Source organism: Vanessa cardui, chromosome 27 (genome assembly GCF_905220365.1).
Source record: "Vanessa cardui chromosome 27, ilVanCard2.1, whole genome shotgun sequence".
Classification (NCBI taxonomy): Eukaryota; Metazoa; Arthropoda; class Insecta; order Lepidoptera; family Nymphalidae; genus Vanessa; species Vanessa cardui.
Window position 1 is genome coordinate 5,486,990 of NC_061149.1, and position 14,107 is coordinate 5,501,096.

Sequence of the window (14,107 nt, forward strand, 5' to 3'; positions counted from 1 at the left end):
CAGTAAAAGCAGCTCATATATAATCGAAAAATACACCTAGATTATTATAAATTATAATCTCTATAGGATTCGTCAAGTATTCTTGCTAGGTTTAACAATCGAATGTGTTTCAAAATTATCTTTAGCATTTTATTCTTTATAAAACAACATAGGAGACAAAATCTTTGTAAACTATGCTTATCATTTAAGATGTATACATTTACATTTAAAATTACATGTATTTAAAAAGTAAATAGTGCATATTTTCGTGTCAATTATTTTTGGCAAGATTTCCATTCCAAGAACTAATTGCAGTTTTGGGTTATATATGGAGTGGGAGCCAATTAGCTTCCTTAAGGAGAAGCTAGCTTATTCAACCATACAAGTACAATGTAGCTTATTTAAATACTTGTATCCTGGTCAGAAAATAAAATTCATTATCCTTACAGAACATCTCCAGTCAATGTATTGGAGCATACAACGGATACGCTGATGGTCTTGCTCGGGGACCTGGAAACATACTAGCACGGGAGGCTCCACTTTTGGCTGCAGCGCCTTGTGCTGAAAGGGCTCTTGGTTACGGCCCTGCTAATCTTGCCGCATCTAACGGCGGCGGACTGGCTGTTACCAGCGCTTCACCAATTGCTCCAACCGGCATTGCAATGACATCAGAAAATGCTTATGAAGGAGTTTTAGCTGTAACTGGTGCGCTGCCGTTCTTAGCTGCTGTATCCTTGGAAGGAGTTCTTCCTACAGCTGGAGCTGGTGCCGTCACATACAGCTGCGGTAATGGTAACGTTGCTATCCTGAATGAGGAAATCGCTGCTCCTGGTTACATTGGTGGCCCACTCGGTTACGCTGGACCAGGTTTAGCATACAATGGATTTGCTGGACCCCTTGGATATGAAGCTGGTATTGCTGGACCAGCGTACGGCCTCGGCTATGGTGGATGTGGTTGTGGCCCAATATACTAAGTCTAAACTAAGTGTTTTTTTTTTTTAAATAAACGACCAATTAAATCTATCATGTATTTTAATTTTATTATAGTTCCATACAACAATAACAACAACAGCCTGTAAATTCCCACTGCTGGGCTAAAGGCCTCGTCTCCCTTTGAGGAGAAGGTTTGGAACATTATCCACCACGCTGTTCCAATGCGGGTTGGTGGAATACACATGTGGCAGAATTTCTATGAAATTTGTCACATGCAGGTTTCCTCACGTTGTTTTCCTTCTCCACTGAGCACGAGATGAATTATAAAGACATATTAAGCACATGAATCAGCGGTGCTTGCCTGGGTTTGAACCCGCAATCATCATAGTTCCATAACATCATCTTTAATGCATTCTTTATATGGGAAATTTGATGCTTGTCGGTGCACTGACTTTGTGCTTGCCCATTTAGGTCTGTATATCCATACCAGAGCCCCTAGGCAATAGAAATCTTTGGTCCACTTTGTGTAAATAATGATTCAAATTTCTTACTGTGGCAGTTTCTATGGGCCATGAGGATCAGTTGCATCCGATAGTCCATTTACCCATACCTAAATTACAAATAAAAAAATATGCCAAAAAGAAAACTATATACACTTATCCGAGGATTTCAGCAAACTCATAAAAATTATTTTATTGAAATTATTAAGGCAGGGACTGACAATTGATTAGATATTAATGTTGTCTTAAATTTTCGCGATTATTACACATTTAAATAAAACTAGTTATAACGGATTTTAATCGCGTATATTAATTATTTTGTAAAGTGCTCGAAACGTCGGCACGTTTCGAGCACTTTACAGCGTTCGTGGTCACGGGTAGACTAAGGTGTCATTTGTCTATTTGAAGAACAAAACTCAAACTCAAACTCAAACTCAAATAACTTTATTCAATATTATGCTTCTAGCATTACACTTTCTTATTGATGGTCAATTGAAACACTACCACCGGTTCGGAAAAGAAAATACCCTGACTTGAGAAGAACCGGCGAAAGAAACTCAGCGGGTTTTTTTTTTATTTTTCTCATATATTATTTAAACAATTTAATATGAGATGAAATAAAATAAAAGAAATATTATTTGCAACTACCGCCAACGATTTCTCAATTGGTATCTTGAGTAACGTTCCGGTGGCACGCAGAAGGCACTGACTGTATCTTTAGGTCTTGCAGTCTATTGGATTTGGGATTTTACATTTTTAATAAGTGGATACACACCCAGGAACACCTGGGGGTGTTAGAAAGTCTCCAACCATCTTCTCCATTGAAGTTCGGATGTTTTTGAATTTCAATAGCCTCGCGTATCATTCTAGGAATGAATCTGTGTTCCTTGATTGCGATTTGAATTGCGAAAAGACAACCATAATGACTGATTCGACAATGATGAAAAAAAATCGAGCATCGCGCAATGATAAAACTCCTCACAAAACAAGTACTAGTGATGAAACGTGGGCTCATCACTATGACCCTGAGAGCAATCAAGAGTCTATACAGTGGTACAAAAAAGGATCAGACCCGCCGAAGAAGTTCAAAGTCACTCCGTCCGCAGGAAAGCCTACCCCGACAATCAGGGCCTGGCCCTTAGTGGTTATTATCTATTCCCTAATCTTAAAAAAGACCTTCGTGGAAAGCATTTTTCGGACGATGAAGAGTTGAAGGGAGCACATTTTTCGGACCATGAAGAAAAAATTTTTTCAGAGGGAATTGAAAAGTTACTTTCACGAACAAATAAAGTTATTGAGATGTTAGGGGCGTATATTGAAAAATAAAATTTATTCAGAATTTTCTGCCTTTTCCTTCATACCTTTACCGAGAATACATTGAACGCCCCTCGTACAACAAATTTTGACGGTATGGTGGTAAATAAATGGTATGAATAAGGTAAATACCAAGATGAATCTATAGAAATTTGAATTTGTGTTAGGTTACCTAAAAACGTTCTATATACGAATAGAAGGATAGGTGATTTACGACATTACGGAACTCCGTTACAATTAAAATTGTACATATTTAAATTTATGTAACGGCTTATGGCTCAAATCGAAAAAGACGTGGTTAAAATCTAGCTATCTGTTTCTATATTAACTCGTACGAGTCAAGAAATTTCACATTTAATCTTTCGATTTGAGATCTTTGCACAGGCAAAGTCGTTGACGATATTTCCAATAAGTCTGTTAATATTAATGTTTAAATTTAGACCTACTTAATATAAAACATACATAATAATTAACTCATTATAAAACAATTTGCTGATCACTCTTTTTCTTTTTGCTGATACAAATAACTCAATACACCTAACAACAGAATAGAAATAACAGCTACTTAATAATAAGTATATATAGTAATTTAAAATTCAATAAAACCGATTACTGCCGATTTATACAACCAATAGAAATAGCTCCCTATCGCGCCATTCGACGCTATTCGTCGCTATAGATTCTCGCGTCAGTTCAACCCGAGAAAGCAAGTGCGTGTAAATCGACGTATCAAATTGACGAATATATTAGGTCACATGATATTACAAGTTATAACGTTTGTGTAAAGATCATATTCCCGTAAGAAATAAATATTGATATTGCGATAGCATACTTAATTCGGATGTGATCGGTTTTACGAGTTTTGCCGATGCTACATTTAAGTTGTGTCGTACTATATACTTATGAGCAGATTATGTTTAATGAAATTGAAGGTAACTGACACCAATCCTGTTAAAGCTCTGATTTAAAACTTTGAGAGAGTATTAGTATGATTGCAGGAAGAAAAATATTCTGTTTCCACAAATTGTTCACCTCGTAACCAATAGAAGGAATAACTTCTTAATGTCAGTGTCTGACGACTTCCGTGGTCGAGTGGTGTGTACACCGGATTTCATGAGTACGCTCCTAGGTCCTGGGTTCGATTCCTGACCGAGTCGATGTAGATTATTATTAGTTTTCTATGTTGTCTTGGGTCTAGCTGTTTGTTGTACCGTCGTCGTTACTTCTGATTTCCCATAACACAAGTGCTTTAGCTACTTACACTGGGATCAGAGTAATGTATGTATGTGTTGTTGTCTCATATTTATTTATATTTATAGTGATACGGTATACGTAGAATATTCTATTAATAGTACAATAAAAAATAAATATTGATAAAATCAGTCTATTTATTTCGATAACTTCTTAACTAACAACAATTAACGTCTTAACTAATTAACAAAATTATTTAATAATTTAATAATAAGGACCATATCCACCACATCCGATGCCATTGTAACCATATCCGGGGCCAACGAGGCCAGCTTCATAACCCAATGGTCCACCAAAACCATTATACCCCAAAGGTCCAAGACCGTTGTAACCGAAATCCTCATTCAGCATCCCAACATTACCATTACCACAGCCATAGTTGATGGTACCAGCACCAGCGGTTGGTAGAGCACCTTCCAAAGCCACAGCTCCCAAGAATGGCAGAACACCAGTTACTGATAGAGGGCCTTCATAAGCGTTTTCGGATGTAACAGTGACGCCAGTCGGGGCGATTGGAGAAGCACTGGTGATGGTGAAGCCACCACCGTTTGATGGTACGAATGGTGTAAATGCTCCGCATTCAGCGGCGAGTGGGCCAGCAGCCCTAGCAAACGGAGTCCCAGCACCATAAGCATTTAGACCAAGCCCATTGTAAGCTCCAATGCATTGAGCAGATATACTCTGTAAAAGATAAATATCGTAAATTTATCTATACATATAATAAAATTGGAGTGTCTTTTTGTAATATTAATACTACATTAGCCCTTTTATACTCAATGCATATGTATGTACACGGTACATATACCAAAATAATATTTTTTTACAATTTTTGTCTCTGTGTTTGTTCCGGCTAATCTCCGGATCGCCTGGACCGATTTTGACGGGACTTTCACTGGCTGATAACTGATATAATAAGGAGTAATTTAGGCTACAATAATATGCATTTTTTGTTAAATTCGAAGTTATTACTTTCGCATTTAAAATGAGTTTGTCATACAAATAATTTTACCTGTACAGCGATCGAGCAAATGCATAAGACAGCTATCTTGTTTGCCATTTTGATTGTGTTTTTCCTTTTTTTTTCGTTGTTTTAAACGGTGATTGTGTTTGAATGTTGGTTAGATTTATTTATTAGGCTTTTATATAGAGTAATTACGATAACAATTATGTAAATTTTTATACAACTATATAGTTGAGAAAGTGTACAAAATGATTACCTATCGTGTTATTACGATTATATATTTCATTGTGTCAATGTGATTGTAATTTGTATAAAATATTTTATAACTGTTTAGGTAATTACTAAATTTCAAATATACAATTTTCAGGGAATTTAATCTTTATGCATGTAAAAATAGAGGTGGTTTTAGGTTTTGTGATAAGACTCTACTATTAAAATACAGTCTTCTTTAATGAATACCATTTAATGTAGGCAATAATGAGGATTATTTTAGATATGCATAAAGATTATTTTCCTCTGCAGGATAAAATACTAAACAGTAGTTCATCCGTAGAAAAATAATTGTCTCAGGTTTTAAATGCGCCAATTGGTTTTCAATGGAATTTATACATTAAAAACTTATTTGTCAAACCTCTTTGCGTTTGACGAAATGAAATGTGATCACAGTCAAATTATTAAACTCTATTAAATCAAGCATTGGCTTTAATAAAATAAATCAAGTAATAGTTTGCAGTTTGTTATAGATGTTGTTTCGACTGTTTTTGAAGTGGGCATCATTATAAAAAACGAAATATTTACGGGAAATTGAACCCTGCAGAATACGCTGGAAACGGGAACATTGTTATAACTGTATTTGTCATTACTGAATCTTTTTCTATCTATAGTTTCGCGATTACACATTGAAATAAAACTAGTTTTAACGGATATGAATCGCGTATATTAATTATTTTTGGCATCCCGACGTTTCGAGCACTTTACAGCGTTCGTGGTCACGGTTAGATACCGTGACCGATAAATAACTTTAGCTTACATATCTAATTTACAAATTAAATGGCTTTTAAATATATCTTGCTAATTGCATATTACATGAAGTTTTATTGTTTATAATATTTATTGTATGGTTATAAAAATTCTTACTTACTCACTTAACTTACTTACCAAATTTTGTAAAAAGCTAAAACACGTGATAACTTAAAAATGGTTCACTTTTGGATAATGCATATGGGGGTTAAAAGTATTGCAAATAGTCAGGGGTGACTATTATATTATAGATATATGACTAACTATACCTCCAAACGGATGTACGTTGAATTTCCAATAACCCTGTATATTTTACAGCCAATCAGAAATAATTAGTATTGTAGTTTTCCAGTTTGTAGGATGATTGTGCCAGTAACCGCTGGCACAATGGCCATCTTAGGCACAATAACATCTTATAAATGTCAAAGTAACTCTTTCCGTCTGTCTGTCGCTTTTTCACGACCAAACCACTGAACCGAATTTGATGAAATTTGGTATGAAGCAAACTTAAACTCCAAGAAAGGACACAGGCTACTTTTATTGCCTAACAGGTGACAACCAAGCCTTTAAAACGCGAGTGAAGCCGCGGGACATAACTAGTAGTTAACATTTCTTAAGAGGCGAATGGGCGATGGTGACCACCTGCCATCAGGTCCAGTTGCCATTATACATATCTATATATACGTCCCAGGTGACTTGAAAAAAACATTTGACGGTATTATTTTTAAATAAACAAAAGTCAGAGTAACAACCTCCAAATATAGTGTCAGTCATACTACCTCATAGACTTAGTACTTATCATATTCATTTTTAATGTCTATGTCTAAGTCTGTCTATCCTATGTCTAAGTTCCTTGTGATGTTTTTCTTTTTGTGTAATATGTTTTTTTTTTCTCAAGGATAAGGGCATTTTAGTTTTAGTTTTTTGTTCTTATAATTTCAATAGTCAGGAGCCATCTGAAAATCAGTTCTGTGTATTAGCACAGCTTATACTGAGATGAACCACTTGCTACCTACACTGTATTCTTTAAATTTAATTATTTTCTTCTGTATAATCTATGTAATGTATGTGTATATCAAAATAAATGGTTTAAATTAAAAATATTACAGTTACAATATTATTTATAATTTCTTATCGTACAATCGTATTTGTAAATTTACTCAAAAGACAAACAGCGTATGTTACTTAATTATTACATTTAAAACCGTATTATTATCACGTTCTAATTATTATGACATAGATAATTGGCTAAAAACTTTAGTTAAGTATAACTATAAAGAGCAATTTTTTTTGTGTCACGGTGTACATCAGCGCTGTAGACGAACGTGAAACCATGTCCCGCCTTTTTACCTTCTTGCTTTGCTGCCAGGCATTATTAATTCAAGTAAATATATCTTTCTATATACATTATTATTGTAGAGTCGAGATGGCCCAGTGGTTAGAACGCGTTATCTTAACCGATGATTACAAGTTCAAACCCAGGCAAGCACCGCTGATTCATGTGCTTAATTTGTCTTTATAATTCATCTCGTGCTCAGCGGTAAAGGAAAACATCGTGAGGAAACCTGCATGTGACAAATTTCATAGAAATTCTGCCACATGTGTATTCCACCAACCAGCATTGGAACAGCGTGGTCGAATATGTTCCAAACCTTCTCCTCAAAAGGGAGAGGAGGCCTTTAGCCCAGCAGTGGGAATTTACAGGCTGTTGTTGTTGTATATACATTATTATGGTTCTCTGTACCCCACGATCTAATTTAGCTTGAGGTCGGTATTAATGGGACCAATCAGGGCGTCACGATGCGCAAGCAATCCCGTGGCGCGTCCCATAGAGATTACGTGGTACATACGTGGTGGCGAACTAGGGCGCACTTGGCCGTTCTACGCATTACCGATTCCCACATATGTTCCCACTTTTAGTGATGGGAATTCGTAAAAGCGAAGTAAAAGGGACAGGCAGAAAAATGAGCCACCTGATGTTAAGGACCCATTGTTACCGTGAGAAGAAAATTTAGAAATGTTAACTACAAAATACGAAATTGGCAATGTAGAGGATGGAGAGTATTTCCTTCAACGCCAAAGTCTATGGATAGCAGTGACCACTTAGTATTAGCTGGACCAGTTATTATAAATATAGAGTCTAATGAAAAAGTTTTTTTTTTATTTTGTTTTAATTCGATGTACTTTTTTTCAGAATGCCTACAGTCAGTGCATAGGTGCTGGATATGGCCTTGGATATGGAGGAGTTGGACCTGGATACGGTCCAGCTGCAGGATTAGCTCCAGGATTCGGTCTCGGTCCATACGGCTTTGGAGGCCCAGAAGTCTACGGGCCAATTGTACCTGACGTCGTTGCATCGTACGGCGGCGCTGGTATCGGTGACGTCGCTGTTGCTGGTGAAATGCCAGTCGCTGGCACCACATACGTCGCTGGACAAGTGCCGATCCTCGGTCTCGTTCACTTCGCTGGTGAGCTGCCAGCCGCTGGTATTGTCACTGTAGCTGGTAACTGCGGCTGTGGTTGTGGCAATGGACCGTATCTTTATTAATGATAGATATATTTTATAATTGTTATTAATACGTTAAAATGTTATAATAAAGAACTTAAAATTATACTTTAAATAGTTTTATATTTAATTTTTGTACAACATAAAGATTACTCTTTAAAAATTACCCTTAAAAATCGTGGTCGAGTGGGATGTACACCGGTTTTCATGGGTATGCCACTCGAAGTTCCGATTTCTATACCCGGCTGAGTCGATGCAGAAAAAGTTAATAAGTTTTCTATGCTGTCTTGGGTTTGGGTCTTTGTGGTACCGTCCTTACTTCTGGCTTTTCATAACACAAGTGCTTTAGCTACTTACATTGGTATCAGAGTAATGTATGTGGTGTTGTCCAATATTTAATATATATGAATAATATAAAAAACATGAAATGTCCTTGCTAACCCAAGATACAACAGTTCAAATTCGAAACATTCATGAACGGGAAATTAATTGAATAGAGATTTTTACTTTTGACTCGATCAATGGTAGAAGGGCCACATAGCGAATGAAGTCTCAGTTTTGGGTCTAGCTCCAAAAAGCATAAAAATCTTGCTTCATGACAAAACTTCGTGTTATTCAATTCAATTATTTAGCCATAAAAAGTAAAGGAGCAACATACTTTTGCATTTAAAATAATATTTATTAACAGTAAGTACGTTGATGAAATAACGAGTTTTCTTTTCTTATAAATTAATAGCGTTAATCAATTTACATTCTTTTTTTTATGACATAGCTGCAACAGAAGGCTCACCTGATAGAAAGTGACTACGTTGGATACGGTCAAATCTAAGGAGCTGGTACTGGGTAGCACCAACCCAGAGGTGAGAGCAGTACTCTATGTGAGGCCGAATTTGCGCCTTGTTTTAAGCGATGGGCCGACGTGAAATACTGTCTCGCCTTACTGAGCACATCGAGCTTTTTTATGAGACAATAGCTGCACGTAGAAAATCTGTAACAGTCTCATTTTAAAGAGCTCGAGTTGTGGATGGGCAGAAAGATAAAGAGGATTCTTAATTGCAATTTACTAAATTGTTACTATTTGATAAAGAATAAATTTTAGAGAGCGGAAATGTTACTTGTCACGTAGAGAGCGGCGACATTAAAAACAAAGCAAATGTATATCGTGTGAATATACATCGCCAGTTTGCAATGAAATTAAATCAATACAAAAGCTGTCATAGGTTTTGAAATCAGTATAAATCTGTTAAATTAAAACGAATTTTCGGGCTACAACCCACTAGTTTATCATTAATTTGTATACATATTTGTTGTTCTGTGCTCTCTTATTTTACCAGACAGCGTCACAATTGAAATTTGAAGCTGCATTATTTTTCTTCTTTATTTCATTTTATCCAGTCCAGTTTATTATCCGATCTGAGTTGCCATATTCAGTTTTCTGTCCAGATTCTCGTTAGTAGTCGATATATATAATTTTTAAAATTCGAATGAGTAACTACTACTGTTCTTGCCGGTTCTTCTCGGAATCTACATTCTGAACCTTCACTTAATATAATTTGTTAAATGACGATTAAAATGTGCTTGTAAAAGTCTATTTGAATAAATTATGTTTTGATTTTGAATGAAATTAAATGATATCGTAACAAAATATGTAAAATTATACAAGATGTTCTTAATACTTATTTATCTCGTGGTGAACATTTAAAAATAGGTATTTTTTTGGTGTCCATCAAATGAAAGTGCTCCTTTCAAAACTATATATATTTTATTATCTGTTGTTCATAGCTTTGCTTGAATGAAACTGTTAATTGGAAATATTTTCTAATGTTATTCCGTAGAAATGTGTTACCTAAGAAAGTAATTTATAATGAAACCAGCGACCCTGATCGTACGGGTGCAATGCTGCTACTAAATTACATACTAAATACACAGAATTTGTTTATTCACGACATCACGTTAGAAACTTCTAAAATTGTCAGCGTGTCATATACAAAATCCTTCCTCTCGATCACTCTATCTATTAAAAGAAACCGCATCAAAATCCGTTGCGTTATTTGATAGATCTAAGCATACATAAGGAGAGACAGCGGTAAGGTACTTTGTTTTATACTATGTAATGGTAAAGATTATTTCCATAAAAAGGAATTTCCAGTCAAAGCACCTTCGTTGATGTTCTCAAGCGCTGGTGTCTTTAAAATCACTTTCCTTAGAAGCAACAAGAGAGATATTTAGAAACTAGCTAACTTAATTTTTTTTCTCTATAATGATAGTTCACGTTGTAAAACTAGTATTTTTTGCATATTCCAACTAAATGGTCACCACCGTCCGTGGACATTGAGTCCCTAAAAATATAACTTTGGGAAGCTGTTATCCCTCGTGCCTGTAGTTACTTCATCATTCATGCTCCACCAGAATACAACAATACTAAGTATTGGAGTGTCTATTTATAATATTAAAATAACTGCTCTTTACTAAACTTATATATACAAGTATATATACACTTGTACATATTTTTTTACTATTTTAGTCCTGCGGATAATCTCTGGAACGGCTGGGCCGATTTTGATAGAACTTTCACTGGCAGATAACTAACGTAATAATAATTAACTGAAGCTACAGCAATAACTTTTTTGTTAAATTTAACGCGCATGTAGTCGCGGCACAGCTCGCCTTATATTATTTAATAGTTGTTTTAGGAATAGATATTTAGATGTAAGCCTGACTCCGAATTTTGATAGCTAACTTTGGTTAAATAATAATTATTTTGTTCAAATAAGTACTTTAAGTGATATTAGGGTACAAAAAGGTTCCAATAAAATCAACAAAATAGTTAAATTGAACATTTTTTATTATTATTCAATACATAACATATTAATAATAGGGACCAACAATACCACTATAACCATAAGGACCTACGATGCCATCGTAACCGTAGGGTCCGACGACGCCATCGAAACCGTAGGCCCCAGCGAGACCGTTGTAACCGTAGGGTCCAACGATACCATCATAGCCGTAGGATCCCAAAAGACCATTGTAGCCGTAGGGTCCAGCGAAACCATCACATCCCAATCTGGGACCATATAATCCATCGTAGGCCAATCCTGGTCCGGCTATTCCATCAAAAGCAAAAGGAGCTCCAAAAGCGTTGACGGCAGGAGTGAAGTCCTCGGTTACAATGGCAACTTCACCATTTCCGCAGCCGTAAGTGACGGCACCAGCACCAGCGGTTGGCAGGGCGCCTTCTAAGGCTACAGCTCCTAAGAACGGAATAGCGCCAGCAACAGCCAGAGCACCTTCGTAAGCGTTCTCGGACACCATGGAAACGCCAGTGGGGGCGATGGGGGAAGCGCTAGTGACGGCGAGACCACCACCATTGGAAGCAGAGAGAGCTGCCGGGTTGAAACCTGCACCGCAGGGAGCAACGAAAGCGGCTTCAGCACAGGGTCCGATACCGTATGCACCGTAGGGAGCACCCAAACCAAAGCCATTGTAAACTCCGATGGCTTGGGCGCTGATAGACTGAAACATATCATTAGCAGTTATTAATCTGAGGCATAAAGTGACTTGGCTTCGTTGGGATATCTTTGAAAATATTCCAAGCCCTATAATTTCGAAATTCCAAATTTAAATGTTAATCTTAAGCAAGCTGTATCAATTGCGGAATGAAGTTGAGCGCGCACTGGCTGAGCCATACCTGGATGAGCGCCAGCGCGCAGACGACGGCAACGGCTTTGCAGGACATGTTGGCAGATCCAAGGAACTGTTCGAATGATGTCCGTGCGGCAATTTGATACTTTTATACCAATAAAGTTATCGGTTACTCAATGTTCTATTGTTTTGAAAATGTTTGTTGTAAATTGCGAAAACCATTTCTAGTAGAAACGTTTCTATTTTTAATTTTGTTGCCAGTATTAATGTAGGTTATTTTTCTTTAAGAAAGCGGGCAATGGTATAGCTGTTTATAAGCCTTCACCATAAAGATTGTAGCGGCGTTAATAATTTAATGTAGATCTACAATAGATCTGTCGAAACTTATTCATACTTACAGATAATTAAAAAATTATCATTTTTTTATATAACAATATATATTAACAAAATTCATATAGGTAATCGAGATGTTTGGATATTCATCATCATAACATAGATACTTTTTTAAATATTCAATTTGAAAAAACATTAGACCGGTCCAATAAACAGTGAAATAATTATCTGTCTTGTACAGTCAGTCACAATTTTTTTTATGGTATAATTTGACGGACGAGCATGTGAGCCACCTGATGGTTAGTGGTCACCATCACCCATAGACAAGGACGCTGTAAGAAATATTAACTATTCCTTACATCGCCAATGTGCCACCAACCTTGGGAACTGAATGTTATGTCCCTTGTGCCTGTAGTTACACTGGCTCACTCACCCTTCAAACCGGAGCACAACAATACTGTGTACTGCTATTTGGCGGTAGAATAACTAGAAAGGCTTGCACAAAGCCCTACCTCCAAGTGAATATATTATTTTATATTTAATCTACCAGTACAAATAAATTATGAGACTTTTTTAATTGTAATGCCCAACCTAAGAGAAACTACGACGCCAAAATACATGAAACTGAAACCAGAGGCTATATCGTGCTTCAGAGGTGGTTTTAGGGCATTATAAAAACACAGCTATGCTGCATAGTTTCACTTAAACTAAGTATAGACAATACAGATAGTTATATCGACATCCAAAGACTACTTACATTGGTCAATGCGAACTAATAAATATAGCTGTTGCCTAAAATGTAAACGGGGTGATCTTACCTGTGTATGTGTTCATACATGACTAGCCGTTCAGTATTTATCTGTAGACCTTATGTCATTGCAAATTTATAAAAATCTCATTAATTTTTGTGAGTAGGGCAATTTTATCATGGTAGTAATATAGTCTAAATAAAAATAATTCATAAGCAAATTCGAAAAACTCTCTATAATGCTGTATAATATGTAATACAGTGAATAATGCAGGATTCTATCCTTACTATTTATTATCATCACGAAGGTAAAGGAAAGTTATTTATGGTGATTAAAATTATTGCAAATAGTCACCTCTAACACCTCCTAATACGTCGAATTACCAATAACCCTGTATATATATGCAGGCATGGTACTTTATGAAAAACACTAAACTACACTACACTAAAAAACCAGCGGTACCCTCTCCGTCTTTCGGCGGACGCCACGGGATCGCTTGCGCATGCTACCGTGATGCTCTGACGGTCGGGCCGCCTATACGGGCCTCCAACACCTAGGGGGGATTCCCAGGGTACTGGGACCCCCCTGGCCCCTGCACCTTTTCCTTCTCCCCGGTCGTCTCCTGAGGGGCGAGTCAGCGGCGGCATTCTTTTCCCCCTCCCGCTCCGCTGCTTCCTTCTGCGACATGACACTTTCGCAGAAGGAGCGCATCTCTGACCAGCACACCTCGCTACCGAGCATGGCATTGATAACGCTCGGTAGCGAGAGGTCTCCGCCCATAGTCGCCGCAAGGATGTGCCTCTGGGGCCCCCACGCAGCACACTCGTACAGAGTGTGGTACGCCGTGTCCACTGGCGCACCACACTCGTGGCAGGAGGGTGACTCCTCCCGCCGCGCTATCGCGTGCAGGTACTTA

At 37.0% G+C, this 14,107-nt stretch overlaps 4 protein-coding genes across 4 annotated transcripts; 2 read left to right on the forward strand and 2 right to left on the reverse strand.

Moving 5' to 3' along the window:
- Positions 1–416: 416 nt before the first annotated feature.
- LOC124540976 (chorion class B protein PC10-like) lies at positions 417–953 on the forward strand (the record flags this gene model as incomplete). The annotated part of the gene is made up of 1 exon (XM_047118747.1): positions 417–953. A coding segment is annotated over one exon (537 nt), but the record flags the coding sequence as incomplete, so codon positions are not given.
- Positions 954–4,181: 3,228 nt separating this feature from the next.
- On the reverse strand, positions 4,182–5,034 carry LOC124540977 (chorion class B protein PC10-like). The gene is made up of 2 exons (XM_047118749.1): positions 4,987–5,034; positions 4,182–4,658 (listed from the first exon to the last, which is right to left on the reverse strand). The coding sequence occupies exons 1-2, from the start codon at positions 5,032–5,034 to the stop codon at positions 4,182–4,184; spliced, it is 525 nt and encodes a 174-aa protein (XP_046974705.1).
- A 2,257-nt stretch (positions 5,035–7,291) lies between these two features.
- On the forward strand, positions 7,292–8,506 carry LOC124540978 (chorion class CA protein ERA.1-like). The gene is made up of 2 exons (XM_047118750.1): positions 7,292–7,342; positions 8,153–8,506. The coding sequence occupies exons 1-2, from the start codon at positions 7,292–7,294 to the stop codon at positions 8,504–8,506; spliced, it is 405 nt and encodes a 134-aa protein (XP_046974706.1).
- Positions 8,507–11,332: 2,826 nt separating this feature from the next.
- LOC124540979 (chorion class B protein PC10-like) lies at positions 11,333–12,203 on the reverse strand. The gene is made up of 3 exons (XM_047118751.1): positions 12,156–12,203; positions 11,625–11,980; positions 11,333–11,516 (listed from the first exon to the last, which is right to left on the reverse strand). Exons 1-3 carry the CDS (start codon positions 12,201–12,203, stop codon positions 11,333–11,335), a joined length of 588 nt encoding a protein of 195 aa, XP_046974707.1.
- Positions 12,204–14,107: the final 1,904 nt, after the last annotated feature.

Coding starts and splice junctions, on each gene's coding strand:
- LOC124540977 (XM_047118749.1), bottom strand. CDS start 5,034: ATGGCAAACAAGATAGCTGTCTTATGCATTTGCTCGATCGCTGTACAG. Junction 4,659..4,986: donor TTTGCTCGATCGCTGTACAG/GTAAAATTATTT, acceptor TATCTTTTACAG/AGTATATCTGCTCAATGCAT.
- LOC124540978 (XM_047118750.1), top strand. CDS start 7,292: ATGTCCCGCCTTTTTACCTTCTTGCTTTGCTGCCAGGCATTATTAATT. Junction 7,343..8,152: donor GCCAGGCATTATTAATTCAA/GTAAATATATCT, acceptor ACTTTTTTTCAG/AATGCCTACAGTCAGTGCAT.
- LOC124540979 (XM_047118751.1), bottom strand. CDS start 12,203: ATGTCCTGCAAAGCCGTTGCCGTCGTCTGCGCGCTGGCGCTCATCCAG. Junction 11,981..12,155: donor GCGCGCTGGCGCTCATCCAG/GTATGGCTCAGC, acceptor GATATGTTTCAG/TCTATCAGCGCCCAAGCCAT. Junction 11,517..11,624: donor GTTGCCATTGTAACCGAGGA/CTTCACTCCTGC, acceptor GGGATGTGATGG/TTTCGCTGGACCCTACGGCT.